Raw genomic sequence first — 16,344 nt, 5'->3', positions numbered from 1 at the left:
ACTGTTTCCTTTGCTGAGAAGCTTTTTAGTTTGAATTCGTACCATTTTTTGATTCTTGATTTTACTTCTTGTGCTTTTGGGTCTTCTTAAGAAAGTCAATTCCTAAGCTGACATGGTGAATATTTGGGCCTATTTTTTCTTCTATTAGGCATAGAGTCTGTTCTAGTGCCTAAGTCTTTGATGCACTTTGAGTTGAGTTTTGTGCAGGGTGAGAGATAGAGGCTTAATTTTATTTTGCTATATAGGATTTCTAGGTTTCCAGCACAATTTGTTGTAGAGGTTATCTTTTCTCTCTTGAATGTTTTTGGCACCTTTGCCTAGTATGATATAACTGTATTTATGTGGGTTTGTCTCTGTGTCTTCTATTCTGTACCATTGGTCAACCTGTCTGTTTTGGTGCCAATACCATGCCATTTTTGTTTCCATGGCTCTGTTGTATAGTTTAAGGCCTAGTATTGTGATATTTCCTATTTCACTTTTCTTGCTAAGAATTTCATTGGCTATTCTGGGTCTCTTATTTTTCCAAATGAATTTCATGATTGCTTTTTCCTATTTCTATAAGAATGGCTTTGGGATTTTAATAGAAATTACATTCAATCTGTATACACTTTTGGTAGTATGGCCATTTTGACAATATTAATTATGTCTATCCAAGAGCATGGGAGATCTTTCCATCTTCTAAGGCCTTCCATTTCTTTAGTGTTCTGTAGTTTTCATTGTAGAGGTCTTTAACATGTTTGCTAGATTGATTCCCAAGTATTTCATTTTTAAGGCTATTGTGAATGGGGTAGATTTCCTAATTTCTCTTTCCATGGATTCATCACTGATGTATAGGAAGGTGCTTGATTGAGGAGTGTTAGTTTCATATCCTGCTATTTTGCAGAATTCATTTATTAGTTCTAGAAGTTTTCTGCTGAACTTTTTTGGGTTTTCTAAATGTAGAATCATGTCATCAGAAAATAGTGATGGTCTGAGCTCTTCTTTTCCTGTTCGTATCCCTTTAATTTCTTTTGTCTGTCTAATTGCTCTGGCTGGAGTTTCCAGGACTATGTTGAATAGAATTGTCTTGTTCCAGTTTCCAGAGGGAATGATTTCAAAATTTTTCTCCATTTAGAATGATGTTGTAGCCTTGGATTTAGCATAGAAAGATTCTACAGTGTTGAGGTATGTTCCTACTAGCCCTAGTTCTTCTAGTGTTTTGAACATGAAGATGTGCTGTATTTTGTCAAATGCTTTTTCTGCAACTATTGAGATGAGATCATCCCCTTAAAAAAAATTCATTTGGGCTGGGGTTGTGCCTCAGAGGTAGAGTTCTCGCCTAGCACGCGTGAGGCACTGGGTTCAATCCTCAGCACAACATAAAATAAAATAAAGGCATTGTGTCCACCTATAAAAATTATTTTTAAAATTCCTTTATCTTTTTCATATATGAGAGAAAATATTTGACCCTTGATTTTGTGAGTTTGGCTTATTTCACTTAGTATGATGTTCCCCAGTTCCACCCATTTTCCAGCAAATGACACAATTTCCTTCTTATTTATGTCTGAGTAAATGCTATGGGCACCTGGGCTGTTTCTTCAATTTGGCCATTGTAGATTGTGCTGCTTTAAACATTGGTATGCATGCATCACTATAATGTGCTGATTTTAGTTCTTTTGGATATATACAAAGGAGCAGTATGCCTGGGTTGTATGGTGGTTCCATTCTTAGACTTTTGAGTAATCTCCATACTGCTTTCTAAAGTGATTGTATTCATTTGGAGTCCCACCAACAATGTGCAAGTGTATCTTCCCCATCATACACATCCTTGCAAGAAATTGTTATTTGTATTCTTGATAACTGCCACCCTGACTGAAGTGATCGGGAATCTCAGCATAGTTTTGATTTGTATTCTCCTAATTGCTAAGGATATTGAGCATATTTTCATATATTTGTTGGCTATTTTTATTTCTCCTCTTGAGAAGTGTCCATTCGGGTCATTCACCCATTTTTAAATTGGATTACTTGTGGTCTTACTGTTAAATTTTTGAGATCCTTATATTTTCCAGATATTAATCCTTTGTTAGGTGAATAATTGGCAAATATTTCCTCTCATTCTGTAGGTTGTCTATTTATGCTGTTGATTGTTTCTTACTTCTGCAGAAGTTTCTCAGTGTAATATGATACCAGTTTTCTATTCTTACTTTTGCTTCTTGTGTTTTGGGAATCATATCCAAAATATCATTACCTACCTTGATATGTTGAAGGGTTTTGTGTGTTTTCTTCTACTAGTTTCATAGTATCAGACTTTACATTTAGGTCTTTGACCCATGTTGAATTGATTTTTATACAGGGTGAGAGGTAGGGATTGAGTTTCAATATTCTGCATATATGTATACAGTTTTTCCAGTACCATTTATTGAAGAGACTGTCCTTTTTACCATGTATGTTTTTGATGCCTTTATCAAGAATCAGTTGACTTGAGATGCGTAGGTTTAGCTGGGGGTCTCTATTCTGTATTGTCGATCTATCTGTCCATTTTTTTTTTTTTTGCCATTACTGTAGCTCTGTAATGTCTTGAAATTAGGAATTGTGATATCCCCAGCTTTATTTCTTTCATTCAAGATTGCTTTCTCTATTTGGAGTCTTTTGTCTTCCATATGAATTTTGGGATTTTCTTCTAGTTCTAGAAATAATGCCATTGATATTTTGACAGGAATTGCACTGAATCTATAAATCTCTTTGGATAGCATGGACATTTTAACAATACTCATTCTTCCAATCCATGAAAATGGGAGGTTTTACTACATTTTGGTGTCATCTTTAATTTCTTTCATCAGTGTTTTGTGACTTTCATTGTAGAGGTCTTTCATTTCTTTGGGTAACTGTTTTCCTAGGTATTTTGTGGGATTTTTGTATCTATTGCAAATGGAGTTGCTTTCATGATTTCTTTCTCAGAAAATTAATTACTACTGTATAAAACTGCTACTGGTATTTTTTGGTGTTGATTTTGTATCCTGCAGATTTATTCTATTTGCTTATCAGTTCTAATAGTCCTTTGGTGGATTCTTGAGATTTTTCTCTATAAAGAATTGTATTATCTATAAACATGGATAAATTGACTATCTCCTTTCCTATTTGTTAATGCTTTTTTTCCAAAGCAGTCTATTTTTTCTTTTTTTTCACATTCTTATTGGTGCATTTTAATTGTACCTAATTGTATGGGTTTTTTTATTTCTTCATATTGTATAATTTTTCTGGCTAAAATTTTTAGCACAATATTGAATAATAGAGGTGAGAGCAGGCACCCTTGTCTTGTTATAGATCTTAGAGGAAACACTTTCAGCTTTTCCCTGCTCTGAATGATGTCAGCTATTTGTCAAACGGGCCTTTATTTTGTTGAGTTATGATCCTTCTATGCCTAATTTGTTCAGGGCTTTTATTACAAAGGGATGTTGAATTTTATCAGATGCCTTTTCTACATCTATTGAAGTGATCTTATGATTTTATACTCAATTTTGTTTTTGTGATGCATTATATTTATCCATGTGCATATGTTGAATCATTATTGGATCCCTGGGATACGTTCACCTTGATCATGGTGAATTTTCTTTTTGATATGTTGTTGGATTCTATTTTCTGGTATTTTGAGAATTTTTTTATTGATTGTTCAAAACATTACAGAGCTCATGATATATCATCTTTCATACATTTGACTCAATTGGGTTTTGAACTCCCATTTTTACCCCAAATACAGATTGCAGAATCACATCTGTTACATACTCACATTTTTACATAATGGCATATTAGTGACTGTTGTATTCTGCTACCTTTCCTATCCCCTTCTATCCCCCCTCCCCTCCCCTCCCATCTTCCCTCTCTACCTCCTGTGCTGTTGTTCAATTCTCTCCCCCTTTTTTTCCCCTCCAAATGTCAAATGTCTTCTTTGATATAAAGAGAGCAACTAAGAACAAACAGGAAGGAAGAGCATGAGGAAAAGACTAACAGTATTTTGAGAATTTTTGCATATATATTCATTAAGAATTTTCATCAATATTTTTCTTTTTGTTGTTGTTGTTGTGTTCTTGTATGGGAGATCAGCCAGATAAGAACTCAATAAAGAAACATTAGCATGAAGTTATAATATAGGTTGAAAAGACCTAACAGAAGTGTATGATTATTTCGTCCAGCAGCTACAAAATATACATTTTTTATCAACATACGGAAAATTCCCTAGAATAGACCATCTATTAGACCACAAAACAAGTCTTGACATTTTAAAAAAAATTTTCAATCATATCCTGTATCATTTCTGACAGTGGAATAAAACTGGAAATAAACAACAAAAGAAACTTAGAAATTTTACAAATACATGGAGAATGCACGACATATTTTTGAACAAATATAGATTTATTGAAAAAAATCAAAAGGAAAATTTAAAAACTTCTCAAAACAAGTGAAACTGGGAACATAGCATACTCAAACTTCTGGGATATGGAAAGCCATTACTAAGAGGGGATTTTATAAGAATAAGCACCAACAGTAAAAAAAAAAAAAAAATTTTAATTTTTTAAAAGTAAGAAAGATTTCTGATAAATAAACTGACAGTGCATCTCAAGGACCAATGAAAATAAAACAAACTAAACCCAAGGTTAGTAGAAAGAAAGAAACAACAAAGATCAAAGCAGAAATAAATGAAATAGACTTGAAAAAAAAGTACAGAAGATCAATGAAACAAGTTGGTATTTTGAAAAAAAATGTAAAAAAAAAAAGTCAATAAACTCTTAGCGACACTAACCAAGAGGAAAGAAGAGAGAAGACCCAAATAAATAAAATAAAGATGAAACAGGAGACATTAAAACTCAAACCATAGAAATACAAAGGATCATTAGGAACTATTATGAATAACTCAACACTAACAAACTAGAAAACCTGGAAGAAACGAATACACTTCTGAACACTTATAACCTACCAACATGGAATCCAAAGGTGGAAAGTGGGGGTACATGAATTACCAAACATAAGTAAAGAGATTGGATCAGTAACTTAAAAAGTATTTAAAAGTTTCCCAACAGGTCCAGGACTAGATGGTTTCACTGATGAATTTTACCAGTTTTTAAAGATCTAACACCAACTCTTCTCAGACTATTCCAAAAGAATTGAAAGGTAGAGAGTCATTCCAAACTGGTTCTATAAGGTCAGAATTACACGACACCCATCCTTTTGTTGAAGTTCTCTAAGTCCTATCTATTTTGGATGAAGTTTATCTTTTATAAGTTCCTCAAAAAAAATCACTCCTAGAGTTTTCTTCAAGTACAGAATTACTGAATTCATTCCTCATAACTACAGTTATTTCCTGTGTTTTTGAATGTTGGAGGCAATTTTTGTGTATCTTTGTTCTTTGAAAAATGCATAGCTATCTATGTTTCAAGTTTTCTTAGAACTTCTTGAAAATGCTTCTCCATTGTTTGCTTTGTGTATTGTGTTTGAGAAGTCTCATGATAGTCTAATTCCCTTGTCCGTATGAATTATGTGACACTTTTGCTTAGAGGCCCCAAGAAATTTAATAGTTTTGCTAGGCTATGTCCTGGATTTGACCTTTACCAGTCCATTTCCCTCAGGACTCTACATATTGGTTCAGTAAGTAGGCTCAGGGCTGTTACCTCCAGTATTTTTTCTTGGATTATTGTTGTAGATCTCTACCTATACAATTGTCCTGCCTTCTCAATGATTTCATATATATATATATATATATATATATATATATATATATATATATATATATATATATATATAGAGAGAGAGAGAGAGAGAGAGAGAGAGAGAGAGAATCTTCTTTGTCTGACTTTTAAACCACTTTTCAGTGGTCCTTATTATTTTTTTTCTTTATCTTATTTTCATTGGCTTGCTGTTTTTCTCTGTTTATTCAGTGCTCCCATTAAATTGTTCCTTTGTAATTTAATCTTCATTTCGGATTGTAGTGTTTTTCTTTCATTTCTCTTCCAAAGTGAATCAACTCTTTATTTTTTCCTGATTTTTTTAAAAAATACATTTCAGTTTTAAACTTGTGTATTTCTAAATAAAATTCTTTCAAGATGGTGAATTCCACTTGAGTATTTGTGTTGCTTCTGTTTTCTTCCTTTTCATGATTATGTTCCTGGAGGGTGGGGGGGGTCTCTTTTCACCATGTGTGATGCCTTGACTTTTATTTATTTTTTTATACAATAGCTATATTAGGCTCCTCCCATGTTTTAATTTTGTAGATTGAAGTTAGCTTACAAGATTCCCAGTTCAAAATCATTCTGTCTGTTCTGACGGGGTTATGAAGTGCAATGTTTTTTAATAGGTGGCTTTTTTTGTAGCAGGGTGGGGGTGGGTGTAAGTTCTGACTCCCTGTTGTTCTTTGTTCTCCTTTGGCATCCTAAAATCCTGCCCCCCCATTACTCTTTTCCCTTCAGCATCCAGTCTCCTGAAGTTACTTCTTCTTTTTGCCTTCTTTGTACCCAATAGCAATACCTATTGAAGTTTGATACCTTGGGTTAAGGTGCCTAGAGTTCTTTTTTCCCTGGACTCCTCCCTTTGATCAACCAGGATTTACATTTTTCACACATTCACACGTGGTGTAGATGTTGTCTTTCTGGAGCACATTCTAACTCAGTCACATGCCCTCTACTAGCTTCCCTTTTCTTTCTTCCAAATGGCGTTTCCATATATGCTCTCCACAAAGGCTTATATTGAGAACTTTAAAGATATTTCCTTCATAATTGGCTCTTACATTTTTACCAACAAGGACTCTGAAGTTTTGAGATTTCTCTGTGTATGGTTTATGCTGAGGTTGTAGATTTCATATTATTAGCCTGTTTATTTTTTATTGCTTTCCTGTGCTGTTTTTGAAGAATATGTGGGAAGGTTTGATGTCGGGCACTTCTCTTTTCCATCTTGAATTTCTGACTGTTCAGAGTCCTGTGTCAAGTCAAAACAGAATTTCTCTGTAACGCAAGTGGCTTAGCTTCTTTTCCAAAATAGAATGTGCCTTCTTGCAGCCCTAGGAAGCAGGCAAATGGGAAAGGGGTGCTTTCCTACAGATAACCACAGAAAAGAAGTCCACTTGCTTAAAGGTTACTTTGTATTTTAGCCTGGCTTACCATCTGTATAATCTTGGAAAATGTCATTTAATTTTGTCCCATGAGAAATAAAAATATGAGCATGGTGATATTCACCTCACACCCTTGTTTATAAGTATGGAAAAACCGAAAATATGCAGTTCAGGAACTTTTTGAAAAAGGACCCTCTTCTTTATTTTATTTCCTTGATTCTTTTTCCAGGGAATGGGACCTGATAAGTGAGTGGATCTCACGACAGAAACACTGTGGGGATCCCTGCAATGCAGAAAAGTCAAGGTTAGACAGGCTGGAGGAATTGTAGGCAGAGACCCCAGTTGGAAGCCCAGACAGATGCATAGGCATGGGGCAAGGCAGCGAGTGGGAGGGCTCGGGGGTCAAACATCCCGCAGGTAGTGAGAGGCTGGGGCAGATCAGTGTGGTCACTCTCCTGTTCAAGTCTCCACCCTCCTTTGCTAGACTACCCACCACCCTCTTCCTATCAGTTAGTTTCTTTTTTATTCTAAGTGTATTCTGTATACAATAGCCTCTATGTCTTAAAAACAGAAATCTTAAATTTGTTTTCCTGCCTATTTAAATGACTCTTAAAATGGCCTCTCTTTCCTCTTAAAATATAGACCAAAATACTATAGTAGAAAAGACTCCACCAGGTTTGTATCTCTAGCTTCCTCTCACATCATGGCCCGAGTAATTCATTACAGTTATAGCCTTACCAGACTTCTTTATGTCTTCCACAAACCATGCATTTTCCTACTTCCAGGCATTTGCACAAATGTTTCTGAGTCTGGGACAAGCTTCCCTGACACTTCATATGTCTGACTCCTGCTGGTCTCCCAGGTGGCAGATTAAAAGGTTTTCCTTAAAGCCCTGGACGGCCCCCCTCCACACCATCTTCTCTATACGCACAGAGCACCCATCTCTTCTCCCTTTCTGTTGCTTATTGCAACTTGTAATTAGATATTTATTTGTGAGAATAGTCCTCTAATGTTTGTCCTGTGAGGACAGGGACCATTCTATTTTGCTCATTCTTGTAATCCTAGTGCTCATCACAATGCCCAGCACATGATGGTAGTTCAATAACTATCTTCAGTGGCTGACTGGATTATAATGAAAAAGGATCAGGTAGGCTATGAGGGTTCTCAAGTCTTAGGGAAAGATTTAAGTCATGAGCAAAAAGTAACTGGGAAAACTATAGAAGGTCCCCAGAGTGAAGGCGAAATGCCATCATATCACCTGGGGAAGCTCAGTCTTAGAGAAGAAAGAGGCACAAACTGGGGTAACTGGGAAGAACTATTTGAAAACTATGGGGTTGAGGGTAAATCCCTATCCTACTAAGTGAGGAATCTAATGGGAAAATCAAATGAGAATCACAAGGTACCCAGGGCTTATTGATCAGGTCGGCAGTACAAATTAACCAACTCCTTCTGGATGATACACAGCAGATATAGAAACCCTTGAAGCCTTAGACACTCCCATGTGAGCTCTTCATTTGAAGAGTCATCCCATAATTTTAGTATATAGTTGAAGGATGGATTTATGGATAAGTTAGTCTTGGGCCTATCCTAAAATGGAGGTAATCAGTTGGCCCAGGGATAAGGCATTCTTGAAAATAAAGTAGGTACAGCTTTGGTTTTCTTGCTGGGGAAGGGGGCAAGGCACTGAACCACGGAGCCCTTTTTATTTTTTATTAGTTGCGTAGACCTCATTAAATTGCTGAGGCTGGCTTTGAACTTGCAATCCTCCTGCCGCTGAGTTGCTGGGATTACAGGCTTGCACCCCTGTGCCCAGCTAAGTAAATGTAGCTTTTTAAAACAACTCTATGCATGGGAAAATGTGTTATGGAGTGGTATCAAGAAAACAGAATACTGAAAAAGGAACGTGCCAGTAGCTGGGACCAGATTCAACACTGAAGCACAACTTTACAATGGCCTGCCTCTCTACGGAGAGTACCTTCTCTACCCCTTACTCTGTCATTTGATTGATGAGGAACCTGATCCACAGAGGGGGGTGGTGACTTGCTCAGTGCTGCACAGCACTGGCAGAGGCTTGAGTAGAAGCAGCAAGTCTCAACAGAAGCACAATAGTAATAGACATTCTGTTCTACCCCCAGTTGATGGATACCTGTGTGCAGATTTTCAACTCTGGAGCAAGAAGTGAAACAGGAGTGAGGTTGAAATGGGAAGGAAATGAAACTGGATTGCACTGTCCCAGCACGTACCATAGTCCTAGAAGTAGGCATAGTTCAAGAACAACAGAAAACACACCATTTTTTCCCCTTTCCCCAAAGCCTTATATAATCAGAGCACAAAGAAAGGATTCATTTCCTGCTTGTTGATCTGATTGGGGACTTTGGACTTATGCACGCTAGCCAGACCTCCTTGTTGACAGAATTCAGAATGTCCAAGCTTATCTCCCATTTGCTCGCTGACAACTCAGTTACCCAGAAGGTCAAGAGAGTGACTCAGGGCTTTGTGATTCTGTGCCTGATTCTAACCAACAGAGACAGATCGCTTCTGGAATTAAAGTTGCCAGGAACACAGAAGAAAGTGGCCGTGTCAGTCTCATGTTCAGAGCCAGGAGGACTTTGGCCTAATCAGACACGTGCTCTAGATCATAGAAAAACAGGCTCTGAACAGTGTGGAGTAGAAAGGGTGGTGTGAGTACTGTCTGTGCCTGAAACTCTGGATGGGAGGATGATTCTAAGGAGCATTTAAGGAGCATTAGCCACTTCTCACAGATAATATGATGAGCAGGAGAGGAAGGAGGAGAGCCCGTTACAGCTACCCCAGGTTCCCTTCAGTGTGGCGACGTTTTAGAGAACATCCCCACGGGGGAGGTTAATGTTCACTTTTTGGGGAGGAAATGACTAGAGGGACCTGAAGGAGACTTTTGAGATGTTGGTGGTGTTGGGTGTTTGGTCCAGGGTGCTGGTCATAGGTGTGGATTTATTTGGTGGGAAATTTGTCAATCTGTATTTAAGATTAGTATAATTGTCTTGTCTATATATATATATATATGTGATACTTCAAATTGACAGTGCAGCAATTATTAAGATTTAGTATATTTCCTTCAGAATTTCTTTTTTAAGTGCTTAGATTTACATATTAGTTGTAATATAAAATAGTGCTTTGCTCTATTCATTTAGTATTTTCTATTAATATACCATTCCCCGTTATCACAGGGCACAGCCCAGCTTCATAAGATTCCATTGTGCCAGGCACGGTGGCACATGTCTTTGATCCCAGATATTCAGGAGGCTGAGGCAAGGAGGATCACAAGTTCAAAGCCAGCTTTGGCAACTTAGTGAGATCCTTTCTCAAAATTAAAAAAAAAAAATGTGAAAACGGGACTTGGGCTATAGCTCAGTGGTAGAGCTCTCTTAGCTCAATCCTCAATAACATTAAAAAATAATTTAAACACTATAAGGATCCCTTGTATAGATAGACCAAAGTTTCCTTTATCATGCCCCTATGGTTATAGGGGCATATAAGAACAGTAGAACCAACATTTTGGACTAGAAATCCTTTTCTACATTCAAGGTTATTTGCTTGAGAATATGTTGGTGGAGAGAGACTAGATGGAATCTCTTTGAAGTTAAGGTACATGTAATTGACTCTGTATTCAGGGGTGCAGAATATAGAGAGGTGACTTAAGAGGCCTGAGCATCTGTGGATTTGGGTATCTAGGAAGTTCCTGGAACCCATCCCTCTCGGATACCAAGGGTGGCTACATTGACAAATTACTCCAATGGTCTTGACCTCATCAAACATTTGCTCACCACTATATTCAACAATCCTGCACAGAACTGGCAAGTTTCCTAATATCAGATGCAAAACCTCCTTCTTTTCCACTGAGGTGAAATGGGAGAGTTTTCTGATTCATCTCTAGCCTCTCCACACCTCTCCGCACCTCTGTGCAGTTTCTTAGAGGTGGTCTCTGTGATGATGCTCCACTGTTTGCAGGCCTTCAGTTCTCTGGGGTTTATTTAGCCAAAGCTGAGAATTGAACAGCAATGGGAGTTGAAGAACCTTGCTCTTTCTCCAAACATGAAAACAAAGTAACTCACTTGCTTACTTTGATCATTGCCTGTAAGTTTTAATCCATTTATGCCTTATGCTTTTTGGATATCACACTGAGAAGTTCCACTTTATTTTTCTATCTTCTTTCAGTCATTTTATTTCTTTTATTTTAAAAAAGCTTTTTCTTGAAGTAAAACAGGGTTGATATTTACTATGAACATCTCATACTTCATGTTTGAACCATAGCTTGTCATATTTTTTTGAGATTTCTGATTTTTCTCTTTTATAAAATGAAACAATTACTTGTTTTAAAAGGGTCATTTTCATCATGATTAAAAGGAAGAAAAGAAACACTTGATCCAAAGAACAAGTCGTGCCAACCAACCTAGCCTTTTTTAAGAGTGTTCCTAAGGCGCTGGATTAGGGAAATGAAAAAGACAGAGTACCTGCATCTGAAATGAATTTGACCCTCTTCTTAAGACATTATTGTGGAAAAATACAGGGCATAAGCAATTGAGCTATTGAGGAGATATGATTGCATAAGCAATCAGATATTTGGTATCTAGTTTGTTCAAAGATTCTGAATGTCAACAGGGATGAAGGATTTCAGTATGGGCCACAGAGTTCTACCATTGGCATTTTTGAGGTTACTACTACATTATTGATCTGGATAAAAATTAGAAAAACATTTCCCCAAATTTGTAGGGGGTAGAGAATATAGGCTTAAGAATCAGATCAATGAAGATGGAACTCAATGATGGTAAATATGATTCTGTACTTGGGTTAGGATGTTGTTGGCTATATTTCTAGAAGCCCAGTACAAGTAAGGGAAATCGTGATAGAGCAGGCAATCCTATGGTGACAAGACCACTCATCAACTGATGCTCCCTGTTCTAGTCACTGCATGTTGAGAGGGACAAAGTAGAAGATCTCTCAGCATGAGTAGCTAGGATAGTTCAAAAGATGAAACTCTTATGTTATGAGGTTTGCTGAGAAGAACATTAAAGAACCGGAGAACCAGCTTTCGGTATCTAGACATGCTTCATGCATAAGGAAGGACTGACTTTCTGTGCAGTCAGAGGAACTGGGATTGAGACCACTGGGAACAAGTATGGGACACCATTTCTCACAGTCAGAGGTATACCTAGGTAGAATAGACTCTGATTTGCATGTTACCATTTCTTCTCTACTTCTGGGTACATGGAAGATTCTATCTCCCCACCTCACTGAAATGCAGCACAGCCATGTGACTGGTTCTAACCAGTTAAGCTTGAGTAGAAATGAGAGTGTCACTTCTGTCCCAAAGCATTTGATTGTTAGAGCTTGATTCTTCAGCGCTCTTTCCCCTGGGATCACAATGGAGGCACCAACCTGACCTTGGTTTCTGGGTGATTATAATGATTAGAGAATCCCCAACCCCAACCTTCAGACCCAAACACACACCTGCATCAGACATGTAGTTTGAGTAGAAAAGAAACCTTGCTGTTTCCAGCTATTGAAGTCTGTGGGTTTTGTTACTGCAGCATAACATTTTCTAGCCTGATGTATAATACAAGTGCCTCCAAGACATAGCGGTTTCTTCTGAGTGGTGGGCAGAATAAAATAAGCCCTGGATTATTGAGAAATTAATGATTTAAAGCCTTACCAAAAGTTATCGATTTGGATAATTTTTTTTTGCATTTTTTGCTTTTATTTTCATTGTCACATTGCATTCATACAGCTGTTGGGGTTATAATTTAGTCAACTGGAACGTCCAACTGGTTCCTGGGCCTCTTAGGAAATGAATCCCAGTAAACTAAATTGACTCTCTGCCTGAGCACACTTTTCTGTAACTCCATGGCACACCCAGTAACACCACAGATTTATGGATCCTGTTCATTTGGGGAACAGCCAACAATAACTAGATAGTTCACCCCAAAGAGATTCTAAAGCCACACCAACACTCAGGCAATATTATTTATGACAGCTGTGAGGCCCACCAGAGAGCTCAGGGCCAAAGTTGACTTTCTGAACATGAACTCTGCAGTTTTATTCTTACATGTTTCATGTAGCTGGGGCTCTTTCAAAGTATCCCTTCAAATCTGTGCACTTAGATATACTGTTGCCTGTAACAAGGTTTCCCAAGGAGTCCCTGGCTCCAGTTGCTAATTCATGCACTTAAACAAAGAACACCACACACCACAACATGCCCACTAAGTGTAGTTAAAGATTTCAGGTTCTGGGAAGCATGTGAAATGTAGTTCTGTCTGGGGAAGCATGTGAAATGTAGTTCTGTCTGGGGAAGCAAACAGCACAGCATATGTTCCAAGCCTGAAAAGAAATAAAAAGATGGAATTAAAAGGTGATCCCAATGAGAAAAATATATGGAAAGGACAAATTTTAAATTATAATTAAAAATACATATGCATGCGTATGTATATGTACAAATAGATATGTATATTTTTCTTTATATAACAATCTTATATAACCAACAACCAATTAACTGGTGCCTCATTCTTGTTGTTCACAGGAGACCAAAATCAACTGTGTTCGTCTGGCTACAAAAGGTAGGTTGGTGTGTCCTTGTCTGTCTTTAGCAATGCAAGTGTCTCTCCCTCTAGCCACAAAGGGAAAGTTTAGGCAAAAGAAAGGAAAGAAGAAAAGTTCTTTTCATTGGGTCATTGCACTAGACCATACATCCCAAGTATATTTTAGTAGAATTGTGCCTACAGCAAAAAACTCAAAACATATGTACTGAATAGATGGATGGACGGATGGACGGATGGATGGATGGATGGATGGATGGATGGATGGATGGATGGATGGATGGATGGATCAACAGATGGACTGGTACATTCTTCAGTGAAGTGAATATAAATCATCTCAGATATTCTTCTGCTCTACATCTTCATTGTATTTGGCTCTATGTTTATGTGGGTGTTTTACTTTAAACTTGTCAATTAGCATGCCCATCTCTTGGGTTTTGTACTGTGTTCAATGGGTATATGGCTTTCAAATAGGAGGTGATTAGTGTTGGTGCCTTTAATAATGAGAAAACAAACACTGCATTGTTATGTAGTTGGCATTTTCAACACTTATCCCCAAAAAATGAAGACAGCATTGTTCAGGCTCATCACTTTTGTTTTCCTAATTATAATTGAATTGCCTGGCTCCTTCAATTGGTACATGTTTCTGTTTATTACTCTTTTTTAAAAAACAAAATCAATGAATGGTTTGCTATCATTTAACCTATTACAAGGTTGAACGGTTAGAAATCGGGTTTATCTTTTTTTCTATGGAATTGATATTTTTAACAGCAGCTCACCCACCACCACCCTACTCACATACCAGAATTGGATTCTGTTCCTTGCATTCACTCACAGCATACAGAGCTTCATAGATCATTCATAAGGATATAATAATTACAAATATAAATAGACATATAATCATAGAAGTAAAACAGTAGACAAGGGCAGTGACTCGCATGTCTGCGTCTGTGGATGTGGATGTGTACACATGTATGCACACGTACAGAGGCAAACACGTGGGAGGCAGTGAGAGACAGTGGAGAGGAAGAGAGAAAATACCACACAGCTCTTTGACACAGCGTGCACCGAGACCCATCACACGTGACTTATTTAACATTCAAGAAAGTCAACTCAATACATAGGCACCCGAGGGGAGAGGCCGGAGGATGGGGAAGACGGAAATACTAAGGCTGACTGTGCAAAGAAGTCATCCTGATTTTACATAAGTCATAGCGATGGGCATGGCCCTAACTTCTCTCTCTCTCTCAGAAACACAGTTATTAGACGGAAAGAGATAAAATACTCTTTGTGAGGCAAGGAGGGTTGATGACCTGCAGAAAAGGTGTCACAAATCACAGGCTTCAGCAGACTTTTCCTCTGAAGAAAACAGATAATGTGGGAGGAAGAACACCATCAATTGGGTAGCACCGGGGCTCTGGAGGCAGCTGGGAGTCTGCACCAGGCCCCTAAAAGTGAGGCCGGAAGGGCAGAAACTGAAGCTCTCTCTTCCATGATGGTACCTGTGGCTCTCCAGTAGCTTTTGACCTGTAGACAAGGGCGGGGTTGCTGTGACTTCTCTGCTCTCCAGGGGAGTCTAAGGACATCCTCTGTGACCTAGGCCTTCCTAAATGGTATCTCACTGGGAACACGTGACCTGCCAAGCAATCCCCTACACGTGAGGATAATGAGAGAATACCTGAAATTATGCTTCCCTGAAAGTTTTAGAACCACCGTCCTCAGAGGCATCGAGGCCCACCATGGTGGCATCTCCAGAGTCACACTGCTCTACTGTGGGGAGTTTCATGCTCATTTAAAGACCTAGAGCAGAAAATCCCTCTACCTGTCCTTAGCACAAGTTTCTCCTCTTGTTTGACCTCCAGGTTTCGGTCTTCCTTCAGTGGAATGTGTGTCAGGCAACGCGTGAGTTTACAGAAGGACAAGGTATATGAATGGGTGTGAGTGCCCAGCTGGTGAAACCCAGGCAGGGTGCCGAGGGGTCAGAGCACTGGGAACTCCAAGCACCCACATTCTAGTTTTCTAGTTCAGGAAGAGTCAGCACTTGTGCCCAAGGAAACGGGGGCTCCCGTAGCAATTGGGAATAGGCAGACAGCCAGATAATGCTGAGAGCCAATTTACCATTATTCAGGGAGTTGACCCTCTGAACACTGCATCAGATAAGAAGGATACTCAGGGAACGCAGAGATAAGACAAAGAGAAAGACACTTGTGTTTGGTCAGCGTCTATTCCACGCCAGTCTCTGTGCCTGGAGCAGCGAGGGTCGATTGAAGACATATGCCTTTCCCACAAGGAGTTTGAATGAAGGTCCTAAAGCTAGGAATCAATATTTGACCCATCTCACCCGTTTCTGACTATCTGGATTAAATTTCTTCTTGGAAGTCTTGTTGAAAGCAATATTCTTTTTAGCAGTGGAAAATATGATACTGGACGTCCTGCAGATTTTGGCCACATGTGAAGTCCCAGAGATGGGTCATCAGTCTCTTCTACCTCCCTGTCACCATGGTGCCTTTCTCATGGGTCTGCTGGCAGGCAGCCAGCCCCTGGAGTGTGGTCACATTCCAGTGCTCTGGTCATGAGGCAACTTGCTACTGTCCTATCTCTGACCCTAGACAGTCCAGCCAGTATCTGTGGCCAGTTTTGTGGAACTCATACAACCAGAGAGTTTCCACCTGGAACAGGCACAAGAACTTATTCAGGATG

The 16,344-nt window shown here is 38.5% G+C and overlaps 1 protein-coding gene across 4 annotated transcripts in view; it reads left to right on the top strand.

Moving 5' to 3' along the window:
• Ptprt (protein tyrosine phosphatase receptor type T) overlaps positions 1-16,344 on the top strand; it is a 1,029,624-nt gene that overhangs the window by 825,175 nt on the left and 188,105 nt on the right. For all 4 annotated transcript variants that reach the window (XM_078051815.1, XM_078051813.1, XM_078051814.1 and 1 more), the window contains exon 13: positions 13,629-13,665. In XM_078051815.1, the coding sequence (XP_077907941.1) occupies positions 13,629-13,665 (37 nt within the window). The remainder of the gene's footprint in view (positions 1-13,628; positions 13,666-16,344) is intronic.

This window comes from Ictidomys tridecemlineatus, chromosome 5 (genome assembly GCF_052094955.1).
Source record: "Ictidomys tridecemlineatus isolate mIctTri1 chromosome 5, mIctTri1.hap1, whole genome shotgun sequence".
Taxonomy (NCBI): Eukaryota; Metazoa; Chordata; class Mammalia; order Rodentia; family Sciuridae; genus Ictidomys; species Ictidomys tridecemlineatus.
Note: the sequence above shows the minus strand (reverse complement) of the source record. Positions and strands in the feature narration are given on the sequence as shown.